Raw genomic sequence first — 13,208 nt, 5'->3', positions numbered from 1 at the left:
CAATGGGAGCCCCAGCTAAAATTATGATTAGAAAATAATGACATTTTGACAATATTGTAATGAATATGCATATGACCATATGTTACATTCAATCACAAACGATTAATGAAAATATTTTCAAATTAAACATAAAAAGGAACCATAAATACAATCATAAATACAGACAGTACCCATTCCATGTTCAACTTTTAATTATGCAGTCAACCGAAAGCAAGTAGTGCTGGTCACAATTAGCAAGAGTCTACCCAATAAATAGTTCGTTTCAAAGCTTAATGTATCCCAGTAATCCTCCCCACGAGAAAATGAGAGAATGAACAAGGCAGGTCAAATGAATAATGAAGACACTGCACATAAGAGAAAACCATTCAGTGAGACGGAGCGATATATCTTAGTCCAGGAGGTATCACCATAAATGCTTAGACACATCACCTCATCTGGGGAAAGGAAAATAAGTGTGGAACTCAATAACACAAAAATATGATATGATTATTAACAGACAGATGTTACCATGAAACAATAGCATGAGCCAAGGGGCAGATGGAAAATAAAAAATAAAAAACAACTTTTTGGGGGGATTTGTACCTATGTTAAAGCTTAGCATTTTTGCCTCTGTGGTAATTGAGGTTTGCATAATTAAGAAAATGTGTTGCATTGTTGTCTTCTAAACAGCTCTACAATTTGAAGCCGCTATGAGCTCTCAGCACCCTACTGGGCAAATTGTAGCTGCTTGTGCCTAATGAAGCTCAGCACTTGTTTTCAGCTCACTCACTGCCTGCTTGATCATTTCTGGGGCTTTGAGGAGAACGGCCCTTTCACCTGGTTCATTTCATTTAGAAAGAGAAGCCAGAGGAAAGCACTGCCACCCACATTTATAAACCTACGGCTACTCTAACAAAAGTTTTTAGAATAACGATTGAGTGATCGTGATAGTGATTGTTATTTAGGGGACTTGAACTGAGATTTTGTATCATATTGGTATACATATGCACCTTGTTCCTCAGTGATGGAGTTTCTCGTAGAAGTCGGATTATCAGAAAATACATAGAGCAGACTTATCACCGTGCTGCTTGCTAAAAATCATGATGTCGTACTGCGGTAATATAATGGATTTCGCTGGCAAGTTTTTCCATCAGGTCGTAGAAGTGAACAAATATGCACCGTGACGGCGGTTATCTATCACACTTGGCCAGCAGAGCATAGACCACTTTCCGCATCTATAAACAAACGGCTGTGCAGTGGAGGTGAAATTACAAAGGTATTGAATTATGTCCTCTATAATCTGTCTTTATTGTAGTCATCATGTGGTGCTCTTTCCAAGGGCTCAACCTGAATGGCCAGGTTTCCTGTTTTCTTGGTACAGTGGCTGTGGAATGTGCTTAACTTTCATCTCTTCTGTGCTTTAGTGTGCTTAATAGAATAAACCAATGATAAATCAGTTCAGTGAACAAAATAGAAAATTCTATGTACATTTTGTGGTCAGGAAAATATTGTATTTGATACAAATTATGTCATATCTTGTAAATGGCCAAGTAATGGAATATAGAAAATTTTCCCCTCTCATATACCTCAAATATTACTTGAATAGCATCTAACTCAAAACTAAATATAAAAATAGACAGTAGCAATGGTTTCAACAGATTCTTACCATACCATGCACCATCTCTAACATGCAGGGACAATTGTAATAAAATATGATTAAATATACAGTGGGAAATGAACAGCTGTGAGCTATGTAAAGGATACGTTACTGTACACAACAGCAAGAGCACCTTGCTCAGTTGACGAGTTAACAGAAGCGTGTTGTGGTCAAGGGTGTTTGTACCATACTGTACCTTTTTTCCCTAGGGAAGGGGGGCTTGATTGGGTGAAAAGGATGTGAAATGTGACTTGTGTTGTCATGTAGAGTCGCAAGGGGGGTTTCTGAAGCGTGAGGGAACTCACGCTGTCTGGTTGACCCTCTTATGAACCTGAAATCACTGCAGCATCACAGTGGCAGGTTCCGCTTCCTCAAAAGATTCATCTCAGCTTTCAGAGGAGTGAACACTTTGTCATTATCACTTAACACTATGAGGGTGTGCAGGTTACACAACTACTGTGGCATATGTATTAGTAATATTCTATTTTCTGTTAACATTCTCTGGCCTGGTAAAATCTTTTCTTTTTATCTTTACAAATAAGGAAAAATTACAAGATTTCTGCTTAGGTTTCAGCTTAATCCAAATGAATGTGAGAAAATCATTGTGCTGCTTCCTTATACTTCTTTTTATATAGCCAGAATAAAATGTCTGTTGGAGCGACTACCACTTGTGTTATGGTATCTCTGCACAAACTGAACAAGATATATTTCCAGATAAATTAATTTCAGATACATTGGTGGTAGAACATTTGTCATGTGAATCTAATTCATCTGCTAATCAAAATCTGTCCTATTGTGATGACCAGCAGTTATTTCACTGCCTGTTATAGCTTGTCTAGTATTCATACATAAAGATATCGTACAATGGTAGCGATATAGCATTACACGGCATGTTTGCTATTATTATCCATAATATACAATATAAAAAAACAACCTTTCTCTTGTCGGACATGTCCATTGTGTATGGACAGCAGTATTTCCACCACAGTTCCAGCCATTTTTCCTCCACACAATATGTTCTCTAGACTAGTGTCAAGCTGAATTATAAGGGTTGTTTTCAATGGTTTGTGACTTGACTTAAAAAAGGCAACCATGATAAGGCAATGAGATGCTGGGGAAGATGTGCATTGATTTGGAGAACTGTGTGGAACATAATGTTCTTTGTAACGGTGAGACTAGGCGGGGCATCACCTTCGGAAACAAAGGAAGGGCCTTCCCAGAGTGTACGATACTATAATTTGTCCACTGAATAGCTGTGTTCTCTTCATCCTGCCATTTGATTTGCCATTGTTCCATATTTGTTCATTGTCACTTATAATAAGTGGATCCACCATTGTCGTCTGGTGAGGCTTGTCAGGGGTAATATTGCAAACATGTTCCTGTTTGGCCACACACTGTTTATCAGGGGCCTTCGGATTTACACCAGTACTACAATCAATTAAACACTTAATACAAGAGACAGCTGATTGTATTGGCTTGGAGAAGCCTTGACGATGCATGAAATTCCATTTCTGTTGCCTCTTTATGAGCAAATTTAATCAGACATCCACTCAAAACTACAGCTGCCAGATTAGCAATCTCCCACCAGTCAATTAGCTCCATAAGGCCAGTGACTGTGTTTCCTGACGCATGCACATGGATGGCATCACATGCCCCCATACCAAATGACACATGCTGTTAATTAGAGCCAAATATGACATCAGAGCCAGTAAAGAGGGCCCAGGAAATGACAGACTGTCCACATTGTGTTGTATTATTTTTGTCTATATCCCCTATTTAATTAATGTTATTAGGCTAATTTAGGCATAAGTGCACACAAGAAGGCCCCTGACTTTTGTGAGGATAATGTATGATACGGTGGTCATAAAATCTCTGTAATTTTTTTGACATTTTCACTTCATGACTCTTCTGAGAGCACGGAAGGAAGGTACAAGTATATCTACTATGCAGAACCTACATTCTCCCTTAGACCACAGGGAAGCCAGTGCCAGCTGAAAGCAGATCTAATTTGTTTTTAGTTAGTATTTATCTTTCCATTTGTTTTTAGTCAGTATTTATTTTTTCAGTTAGTTTCTGCATTGCATATAAACCATGTACTGGCCTCCAGCTGATGAAAAGCCAATTGATGTAGCCCATGTCGATTTTCAAAAGTGGACATTTGTTGGTGTGCACTAAAAATAAACATTTTAATCAGAGATGAAACCAAAAGAGATGAAACCAAAGAATCCTTGGTACAACTAACTGGCTAAGAATATACATTTTTTAAAATTTTATTTTAATTTTGTAACAGCTTTAACTAATGTGTCCAGCAATCTAGTTTGGTTGCATGAAGCTGTTAATTTACTTCATGACTGTTAAAATGCAGATTGATCAAGGGTATTTCCTAATGATTGGGTGGTTGAACTGAGAAATGTGGCTGTGGGTTTTCCGACTGAATCCCTTAAATGCTGAAGCTGTCAAAAGACAGTCAGCTTTCTTTTGACTTTATATCCTGTATATTCAAAATTTGAAAGCTTCAAATACAAAATACAAAAATACACAAAACCATTTATTTTCTTATGTGCTGGAGGAATTTCAAATGCAGTCTTCTGATGTGACAGTCATCCGTCAGTAAAAGCAATCAAAGTAGATGCTCAAAGCTGCCAAGTGGTATCTGCCAAGTTCAGTCTGTGTCAGGGTACAAATTAATTCCTGATGGAAAGCACATTGATGTGCAAGTGATGCATTCTTTACATGACATTGTCCATTTTAAGGCACCAATATACATGCGTGGAAATTCTGCCATCGTCAATCCTCAAGACAAAGTTGAGTCAGACACTTAGTTTTTTACTTAATATGAAACAATGCTGAATCTTGGAGTTCATTTAAGGAGTACCTGTGCCAGTCCACAAAATCTTTTTTTTCATTTTCTAATGAAAAAAACTTGCTAAGGAAATTCTGGAAGTCTGATTCTTACTGAGCTAGCTTTTTGAAAAGGATATTGTATACCTGTTTATATTCATGGATCACATGTAATCTAATATTACATGGGCTGAGAAATTAACTATTTTAGGTCACCATCTGAGATATCACAAAAAAAAAACATTTAGATGGAGATACATATTGGATGCAATTATTCATGCAACCCTTACTGCAGAGAGCCGATTAACATTCCACTTCCATCCTCATATATAACCAGAAATCATTTTTAAGTTTGTACTTTAAAAATATGGTTTCATATGAAAACCTTCCACCCTTATGCTTGTTCGACAACTAAATGTGCCCAACACAATCTTCACACTAAGCCTGTCACATTGAGTCTCCCACGCTTCTGTATTGATTCACCCAACCTCACCCGATGCTCTCTGGATGGTATGTTAATTATCACACAAGGATCTATGACTCACGTAACCTGCGTGAAGCTAAGACATCAAGGGGCTCACTTATAAAATGTGAATGTTTATTAAATGTCCACAAGAACATTAAACACAGTATCAAGATTCAGCAAAACAATCTATAATACTTGACTGGGGGGGAAATAAAACATTTTAAGCCAGGGAAGGAATTCATTAATTATCCCAAATGAGAGAGGGAGAGAACTGTAGCTTTGAATATTCAACATTTTTTTTTCCTTTGTTTACTGTTATTATTATTTTTAGTCACAGAACTGTAAAACAAACAAAAGGAGAAAATACTCTTCAAAGCATTTATGGAAAAGGAGGGACATATTATGACTGTCATTCTTAGTCCCAGGGGGCTGTTATATTGAAGGACGTGCACAATTTCACGGTTAAGTGGATTTTACATAGAGGATGGTCGAAAGCCTACAGGACATGACCGCAGTTCAAGAGATCGCCAGTAGGGGATGCCGACATCTTAAATTTTTTTTTTTCAATTTCAAATATGAAAGAGCCAGTTCATGCTCTGGAAATTAATTTTAATTTTCTCATTTCAAATAGCATACAATGCATCGCTTTCTCTCTCTCTTTCACTCTCACACACATACTTTGGGCAAAACCTATAGTATAGCAGTAAAGAGAGTACTACACAAAGATATGACCCTGATTTATCCTGAATTTTTTTTCTTTTTTTAAATACGAATGTTTGCTTATTTACACATTTTAGACTCACCATCATTTTCCACATTAGCTCAAACAATCGCATTTCACAATTTATTGAGTAACATGACTTCTTTTGTCAAGATCACACACGTTACAAATTAAACGGGCAGGTGTGTTAACACTATTGTGCTGGATGAACAGTACTGTGCTGATATACTCACTAGTTGTTTTGTCTTGCTCATAAACCTTATGAATGAAAGTACTCCACATACTGTATTAATCCACCTCCCTTGTATGGATGAAATTAGCAGCAATGGGAAATGCTGTCACAGACAGAGGGTGGTTGAGCCAGCTCTCAGATAGTTTGCTTGAATAGAGTGGGGATAGAAGTGTAAAAGACTTAGTGTAACTTTCTTTTTAATGTTTTCTTCATCTGTGTGCATGTGTATCCCAGCCTGCTGTCTCTTGAGGACCAGGTTCACCAGGTGACAAAAATTTACTAACAGGCAGGTCCAACAGACCTGGATTTCAACCATCAGTTTTTTAATCACTTGGGTGTCCAGAGTTCCTATAATATGGACTTTATATGTGATAATATAAGTCCATATGTTCCCCTATTACACCCACTATCATCAAAAGTTGGATGGATACTTATCCCAATGTCCCAATTGGGCATCAGAGAAAATTTAAAAATAACTGGCATAATCATTTAATACCTTAATTCAAACAGCCGTTGAGTTCTGTTTTTTTCTTTTTTTTAAGTCAGTGTGCTTCTAGTTGTATTATCTTTCCGCAAGTATGAAAACAATTCCACATGCTCTAAAACTCTCTAACATGTACACACTGTACAATGAATCTACACGTTTTAAAGCTTTTCAGAATATTGAAAGTAAATAAATGAAGAAATAGATACATTAATACATACATAACCTGAAAAAAAGTATATATAATTGCACAAGTCCATCCCCACGATAAGTTAACGAAATCTTTCTCTCTTTTTTCAAAATACTGTACAGAAACACATCAGGATTACTTTTTCCTCTTAACGCACAAGTGACACATGTTTGAATTCCTATTCAGAATTAAATGAGGTACAGGTTTGGTTTTCAGGCCTTCACTGCAGCTTTAACAATTACTGTTTTTAAACACTACAATAAAATACTACTGTGCATCACACTGCACACCTGTAAAAGGAAGAAAAGACAGAAGGAACAAGAAGTATTTCAAATAAAACATGACACATTGTTTCAGTATGTATGAATACATTCTGCTTTAACAGCCTGCCTCTCAAGCTCCCATACCATGAAGAATCAATGTCACATTTATAAATTTCATCAGATGGAACGTGGAATCGCAAAGCACTCAAACATTGCGTACAACAGGATCCTCATAACAGCATGACAATCTAGGGGATTATCAAAAAGGGCAATTTGGCATAAAGAAAAAAAACTACACACAAAAACTGAAAATGCAAAAATGAGAAAAAGGAAAGAAGTTAGGCTACTCTTGTTGGTTGCAAAGCATTGCGATGCCCTGTGACGCAAATCCCTTCATTCATGGGTGGGGCGTTATGTTACCTGGGAACCGTGCTGTGTGGGAAGTTTTTTTTATCATGACAGAGAGGAATGGGTGGAGCTTAATAATGCTGAATGACTGGAAGAGTGCACGCTTTTATTACCGCTGTGGCCAGCTTTTCGATCCCGTTGAAGATATGAGTCAGTGGCAGCTTGCCTGCTTGAAATTCCTCAACTGCTGTGCACTCAGAGCACCCGTGTAACTCTAAATGAGGAGCAGAGCGATACAGCCCATTCCCACCACTTAAATTATGTATACTCCTGGAACTGGAGTGGATCTACAAGATTGCTATTCCCAGTCCTAGGTAATAATCGGACGGACTGCAGTGAAACGAATACCCCCCTCACCAAAGACCGCGTTCAAGAATAAAGGAAGGCTGTCTGGCTCTTCGGTTCCCCAAGACAGGGTCTTGGTCAGAGATAATGTATCACTCTGATATATTGTAATCACTCAGACAGTCAGATGCGCACTGACATACGAACTATTACTCAGGTGGATAGCGCGCATCTATTGGAACATCTGTCTGTTCCGCTAGGCGGCTATGCCTGCACTCGTCCTTGACTTGGTGTTCATCACGGCTGACAACTGGGGGGGATGGGGGCGTGGTGCCACTGGCTACAGGTTTTGATTTGGTGGGGCTGAATTACTAACGGACTTCTGTGAGAAGTGGGATGCCTCCTCTGTCTTCCTGCCATTTCTTACAACCGAGCGGTCTCAGCATGTCGGCGAATTGATTTTTATCTCATACTCTGATGACTGCAGTAGTAAAAAGGTGCAAACGAGCACATGTGGAGCATGGCTGTATCTGCCCAATCCACACTGGTGGAGAGAGAGAGAAAGGAGGAGAGAGAAAGAGAGAGAGAGAGAGAGAGAGAGAGAGAGAGAGAGAGAGAGAGAGAGAGAGAGAGAGAGAGAGAGAGAGAGAGAGAGAGAGAGAGAGAGAGATGCACACACACACACTGCAGTACCATCTGTAGCTGCTGCAGTGCTTGGCCAACAATCAGCTGGCACAGCTGCTCAGACAAAGTGCCCAATATGCTCATTAATGGCTGATGTCAAATGAATGCGATCTGAGTGCTTTGATTCTGACATCTTGTTTACCACTCCTGTTGATTCATCTCACTAACCTCTGTCAAGACTCACCACCCCAAGCCAAGAAGTGGCCACTGCTGCCCAATCACAGGTAGATGTCACAATTGTGACAGAGCCACCCCGCCACCCCCAAAAATTCCAGCACAAAGCTTGATTTCACAATCACACATGGGGAGGTTGGCTCCTCCATATGTCTCCTGCTTCAGGTGCCAATATGATTTCTCTTAGCCCTGCAATAGCCCTCCTTCAGATGTCTGTGACGCAAACTCCCACAAGATACCATTTCCTCCTTGGTTCCTGGTGTGTCTCTAGTGGTGTGAATCAATGTGCCAGACTCTATGAGCAATCCACCCTTTGATCAGGGTCTAGTGCTGTCAGTGTGTCATCAGAGGTCGGGGGGATACTAACTGAACAAACCCAGGTGCAGTGCAGCTGCTGGCAGCAGGAATGAACTCCACTGTGAATGAACAAACAAGCAAACACAATGTCAAAACATGAGTAACCGACTGGGAGGATCTGAATCTGCTGGGAGCAAAGTCTTACTACCATACCATGTCTGGAGAAGCAGGTTTTCACTTGCAGCCGAAAGCATCCTCATTCATTTGGAGAACCACTCAAAAAACGACAAGGGGATAAGGGCATAAGAATCACTCCAAAAAATTATGATAATGTTTGGAGATCTAAAGATCTAATCAGGACAGAGTGACACAGACTGACAGATTGCCCTGGGGGCTTCATCGCAACATTACTGGGTTATCAGGAAACGTCATTGGGGGGGGGGGGCAGGGGGGGTTGGGGGGTTGCACAGTAAGCAGAGGAATAGGGCGAAGGAGAGGACAAGGATTCAACAGGAAAGAGAGAGAATATGAAATTAATTGAATAGTCCTCATTACTCAAGAAAGAGTTATCTTCACAACTGCGGCCTAGTTGTCAGCATCTTCCTCCTGGCAGTGGTGCGGCTCACTTGTTCTCCTCCCTTGTAGGCCGGATCTTCATCTCGGTGAACTTGAGCGAGTACTGCCAGCCCGTCCAGGACGACCACTCGATGCCGTCAGCGTAGGAGGTGTGCTGGCCCCTCAGGTACTGTCCATTCAGATTGGACGTGTGGCAGTTGCGGTACCACCAGGCACCGTGGTAGAAGGAGGCACAGTTGTTCTCTGAGTGGTCGTTGTCCTGGTCCTTTGTGGTGAACTTCATCCCATTGTGCTTCAGCAGGGAGTCGCCTAAAGTTTCACACACCCACACAGTCCCACACACACACACACACACACACAAGCATATGGACAAAAGGTATGGAGAGAATAATTAAATGCATAATGAAGCAAGCAGGCTAACAGAATATCCAGACTGTGTTAATCTGTTTTGGGGATTGGATTTTTTGGGCAAAATAGTTTAAAGCTGATGACAAAAACAAAGCTTGCGGAAAAAAGGAGACCATTACTGATACCCCCCACTGAATCCCGTCTGTGCTCAGAGAGAATGACTGCCTGCTCTGGATGAACCCGTTCCCTCCTCTCCAAAGACAGAGAAGAATAAGGGTGAGTAGTGAGAAAGCTCTTGTGCACTGACTGGGGCATAGCAGAGGGAAATGCAATTTTAACAATGGTGTTTTCTTCCCCAGAAAAAAAAGGAAAAAAAGAACAGCAGTGGAAGAAATGTGATTTATTGTACTTTAAAATGAAATAACATCAGCAAGGGCAGAATGTGGAGGGAGGGAGGGAGGGAGGGAGTTGGGCCTGTTGGTTTTAAGAAGAAGGACAGAGGGCAAGGGGAACACATGGGCTTGCCTCTAATATGCCCTTATTAAGCTCTGTGATATATGTTTCATGGGTGTAATGCTGTAGAGAGAGGACATGTTAATTAAATCTCATCTCTTTGCTACATGAATTTGCTCAGGAGGTAATGGTTTTGCAGGGGCTTTTGTCGTGGGCAAAAATACACTTTTATTGCACATATGGCAGTTCAAGTGTTTGCTGCTCTTTTTCTAACCATTAATTCAGTTTTGAAACAATAAAGCACACATGAAAAAAACAAGGTCATTGCATTCAAGAGGAAAAACACAATTTCAGAAGATGTAACTGCCGTAGCTCTGTATTCTCCTTTTGATTTTTTTTTCCTTCTCATGGACGAGTAAAATTATTATCCGTTATTATTTTAACATGACACGTGATAACATTGCAGTGGTACAAAAGACATTCATATTTAGGCAGTATTTTTGTTTTTCTATGTAATTGAATGTATTGATGTGCTTATAAATGCAGCCACTGTTTAGATTTTTTGTTCAGTGCATGTATTACTACTACCTATACTACTACATACAGTATATATAATCTAAAAGTATAAATCTAAATAGATGGTGTATTTTCAAAGCAAATCTTGGGAATTAACTTGTCATGACCGTTATGTGCAGTGAAAAACATGAATTTAAATAGTAAATCTACTGTAATATTCAAAGATCAGAGAGAAATTATGTGGCCCCCCACTTTCTATAACTGTTTATTAATACATACCGTGCCTTGTGAAGCTTTGTTATGAATTTAGTAAAGACTCAAGTACAATCTTTTTTACCCCTTTTAAACCTCCCTAATGATATGATTAAAACTTTTCTGTTTAATTACTGTCATTTAATAACTCCTTTGAAGTCCTGGGAGCAATGACTCAAGGTGTTCATGACAGTGATGTACCTTACCACTGTGTGATGGGTTATCTCTAGGCAGAATATAATTCACAGACATATTACAATTTATTACCGCAAACACAGATGCAAATGCATTCATGTACACACACATAAACACACAGTCATAAAAATATGTCTGCTGTATCTTTCAGTGGCAGTTGATAGGCCATGCTGAGCGAATTCCTGGTCAGGGTGTTTACTGTTATATGCTATGTTTGTACTTTGTATCTCATTAATTTGGAGCGCTCACCAAACTTTACGAAATCACCACCACAAAGCCTTAATTGATAAGATTGGGAATCATTGGTGCAAGCAAAGACTCACAATGGAATTTCTTTTTAAACCCAGCTAATTAAACAAAAACTTATTTGCTCATCCTGAGAATATGTGTATGATCGAGATAATAAGAGTGTTTGTTTGTGTCTTTGAACCAGACTTAATTCTTGCCTGTTGTAAAAGACAAAAAATGGACAGGTTCTGCAAATTAATCTCTTTTATGAATTAAAGTGATAAAAATCTATATGAATATGATTTTCAGAAGTAGGCAGTGAGAAAAAAAAGATTAGATTATGTCATTTTCTCCCATATGAAAAAATAGTATATTCAGCATACTTGATATAAACTAAAAGTATTCTTAAGTATAAAATAGCATATTTTTCAGGGATACTTCAGAATACTATTTTTCACATGGGCTCATACCATCGACCATCATTTCATAATTTTTGTAAATATTAATTGAGGGTGTCCATAATTGTGGAGGCCACTAAATGTATAAAACTAGATTATTTTCAAGGAATACAAATATTTGCTGTAGATGCACACTACATCGACACAAAATATGATCTGCCTGGACCAGCTCATATTTTTTGTTTTGTTTATCTAGACTGGTTCTTTGGAGTTTGGGAGCCATGGGTATGCAGTGACCCTCTATGCATCTATAAATGTAGCTATGTAGCTAATATCCTCCTGGTTACCAATATTTATATCCAAAATTATACCAAATTACAAAGAAGAAATTAATAATTTTTTCTGATGAACTGAACAAAGGTCATTTAAAAGTAATGCTACCCATTTGGAACTTGTGTTCATGTAACTTGCCCCTGAATTTATTAATCTTGCTTTTTCTGCATATTATAAATTTGTGCAGTATTTTTATATTATATATTATTTCATCACAAATTTACAGGCTATTTAAAGGCAGTAGGTGCAGCTAGGACTTCAGCATCCAATTGAATGGGTCCCTGCCCCTCCCTGCGTGAGCAGCAGGGGTGTTTGGGCTGCCTGCTTATTCATATTCGTCTTTGATGTTTGTGTGATATCACTGGTACTCCTGGCTGCTATATCACTGGTGTCAGAATCCAGTCCTGGACGGCCACAGTCGCTGGTTCTCAGCACAATTTCAGCAGCAGACACCAGAACATCAGTGATTGGCTAAATATGTTTACTGACTTAGCCAATGCTTTACTGTGCGAAGTAGGCACGAAGTTCACGGCTATGGATGACATACTTTATGTCATCTAAGCAAGATAACACTTCCATAAAGATACCTGTTTTACTGTACATGCATCTATTCATTACTGTCATGAACAAACATTATGTACATTAAAATAATTATTATAATCTAGAATATACTTGTGTACTTCACACAGGAGTACATGGAATAAAAATAAAATCTATCAATAATATGCTATGCATATTATTAAAGTTATGAAACTAGAAAATACATCCTGATCACACATGTCTTATAAACGGTGTTCCACTATGATTGCGGTTAACAATTCTAGTGTCCCACATGCAGTATTAGTGAGTTACCAGGAAATTACTCAGCTTCTGCGCTCGAAAGGATGAAAACAGCAGGTGAAAATTCCCCACTTGAGGAGTCTAAAAGCTTAACATTACAATAGTCAGTAATTATACTATACAGTCAGCTATTGTGCAATATGTTTAAAACAGTGCTTGCAAAAATGTTCTTGGTCCTGATATTGTGGATAATACTGCTGTGGATGGTTAACGGAAAAATACATATTTCACAATAGCTGATTATAGCTTGACATTACAATAATCAGTAATTATTCTACACAATCAGCTATTGTGAAATATGTTATTTAAAACAGTGTTAGCAAAAATATGCTTTGTCCTGATAATACTGCTATGAAAATATGGACAAGGGAAAAATACATATTCATGA

General features: G+C 38.7%; 1 protein-coding gene across 2 annotated transcripts in view; it reads right to left on the bottom strand.

The window, feature by feature from the left end:
* Positions 1–5,061: 5,061 nt before the first annotated feature.
* The window catches only part of fibcd1 (fibrinogen C domain containing 1), a 109,470-nt gene continuing 101,323 nt past the window's right edge, over positions 5,062–13,208 (bottom strand). For both annotated transcript variants that reach the window (XM_035392415.1, XM_035392416.1), the window contains one exon: positions 5,062–9,566. In XM_035392415.1, coding sequence (XP_035248306.1) covers positions 9,304–9,566 — 263 coding nt within the window. In that variant the 3' untranslated portion in view covers positions 5,062–9,303. The remainder of the gene's footprint in view (positions 9,567–13,208) is intronic.

This window comes from Anguilla anguilla, chromosome 14, assembly GCF_013347855.1.
Source record: "Anguilla anguilla isolate fAngAng1 chromosome 14, fAngAng1.pri, whole genome shotgun sequence".
Lineage (NCBI taxonomy): Eukaryota > Metazoa > Chordata > Actinopteri > Anguilliformes > Anguillidae > Anguilla > Anguilla anguilla.
Note: the sequence above shows the minus strand (reverse complement) of the source record. Positions and strands in the feature narration are given on the sequence as shown.